The sequence below is a fragment of the Sinocyclocheilus grahami genome, unplaced genomic scaffold, assembly GCF_001515645.1.
Source record: "Sinocyclocheilus grahami isolate Dianchi unplaced genomic scaffold, SAMN03320097.WGS_v1.1 scaffold1059.1, whole genome shotgun sequence".
Classification (NCBI taxonomy): Eukaryota; Metazoa; Chordata; class Actinopteri; order Cypriniformes; family Cyprinidae; genus Sinocyclocheilus; species Sinocyclocheilus grahami.
In genome coordinates this window covers 15,808-17,611 of record NW_015506238.1, presented here as the reverse complement: position 1 = coordinate 17,611, position 1,804 = coordinate 15,808, and the positions used below count along the sequence as shown (strand labels likewise).

General features: G+C 40.1%; 1 protein-coding gene across 4 annotated transcripts in view; it reads left to right on the top strand.

Annotated features, from left to right (window-relative positions):
* Positions 1-1,804, top strand: part of LOC107566214 (mitogen-activated protein kinase 9-like) — a 45,329-nt gene that overhangs the window by 42,634 nt on the left and 891 nt on the right. For 2 of the 4 annotated variants that reach the window (XM_016251586.1, XM_016251587.1), the window contains exon 12: positions 1,003-1,804. This exon is cut by the window's right edge and continues 891 nt beyond it. In XM_016251586.1, the coding sequence (XP_016107072.1) occupies positions 1,003-1,145 (143 nt within the window). In that variant the 3' untranslated portion in view covers positions 1,146-1,804. The remainder of the gene's footprint in view (positions 1-1,002) is intronic. The other 2 variants (XR_001606487.1, XM_016251588.1) reach the window with 2 other exon arrangements.

Below are 1,804 nucleotides of genomic sequence, written 5' to 3'. Positions count from 1 at the left end.
AATGCCGGCTGTTCTGACTCACAGACTGTAAGTAAGTTTTCATATTCAAAGGATTTGCCACTGATGATTCAACCGTGAGTTTTGAGCAGTGTAGAGTAGCGCTTGTTTGTAATTTCTCCGATCACAAATGCAGACATGGTTTTAGGTTTATGCGGCACGATGCAACGCGTAAAAAGACAGTACAAGTCATTATAATCCATAATTATGTCCCCACTGGATGCAACAAATGCCTAGTTTATAATGGGTTTTAATGTTTTTGCCTCATCGCTCCGGCTGGGACACGGCATCACAATATGGTGAGGGGCGAAACATTTCCGTCTCACGCTTGAGGTATTCGGCCAATCACAACGCACTGGATAGCTGGCCAATCACAGCACACCTCGCTTTTCAGACCGATGAGCTTTGTAAAAATCGACGCGTTTCAGAAAGGCGGGGCATAAAGGAGAAACAATAATATACAGTATGTGGAAAATAATGTGTTTACCAGCGGAGACAACGGGAAAATCAGTACCTGTACAGTCAAAAAAACAGAAAAGGTTTGAAGCTGACATAGACAGAAAATAAACGGAAAGGGGCCATTAAACTTTGGTGAAAATTATCAAAAATGCTGGCGGTAGCTGGCAACTTAAAAAAAAAAAACGCTGGTGGGGAAAGAGTTAACAGGTGTTGGACCACTCTCTAAAACTCACTAGTATCATATATTGTACATAAAACTCAGAGACGCTCATGCTGATCCATGCCGATAGGTGGCAGTGCATCTCCTAACATCATTGTGGTATCGGTACATAAACTACACAAAGAACAGCAATGCTAAAGCTAACTAAAGAACTTCTAAATGCACCTTTAAGAGGGTTAACATCATTTACAGAGACACATTCTTCAGAAATAATTTGGAACTCAAAAACAATTAAATATGTCAACTGCATCCAGTAAATGGTTATCTCACAAGTTAGCACATTACCTTTTTGCGGCCCTAATTTTGATGTATTGCTTTGTGTATAGTAGACGGTATGGTGAACAGCAGCACCACTGCCTCCCAGTCATCCTCTATTAACGACATCTCGTCCATGTCGACGGAGCAGACATTGGCCTCAGACACCGACAGCTCCTGCATCGACACCCTCACAGGACCGTTAGAGGAGTGACTTCCACCTCCCCCGTATCCACGCCTGTGTGGGCCATGCTGTGGTCTTGACTGAAGAGATCTGTGGGTGCACGTTCATACAGCTTCAAGTTTACACTCGTAATCCTTCTCTCTTGTTTTTAAGGGGCTGTTTTTCCCTCTGTCGCATCATACATATACAGATATTTGTGTAATATTAGCCTTTAGACAGGTCTATTGTGGCAAAGCTCAGATTACACACCAACAGCGACTTCATTCTGTCGCGTTTCATCAAAAATCTTTATAATTCACTTCTTTTGTTTAACTGCATCTTCAGTTTTATTTTAGATTTTTAAAATAACTGTTTATAAATGGGCAAATAATAGGTTTATGCTTTAATGCATTCACATTTCACTTCATATAAACGAATATTAATTCATCTAGTGGCGTTATTGCAGCAGCATGTGTAATATCTGGATTTATCCCTGTCATTTATGTCCTCTCTCTCTGTGTGCGATGTAGCTTTTATTACCATTCATTTCATCACCTAAAAGAAGCACAGATATAAATTCTTGGACAACTTTATAGCTAGTCAGCCCCTTTGGAATGAGTTCCTGTTTCAAGTATTGTTGCATGATATTAACAAAGAACACTTAATAGACAGACAATGTAACTACAGATCACTGAAATATGTCTAAACAC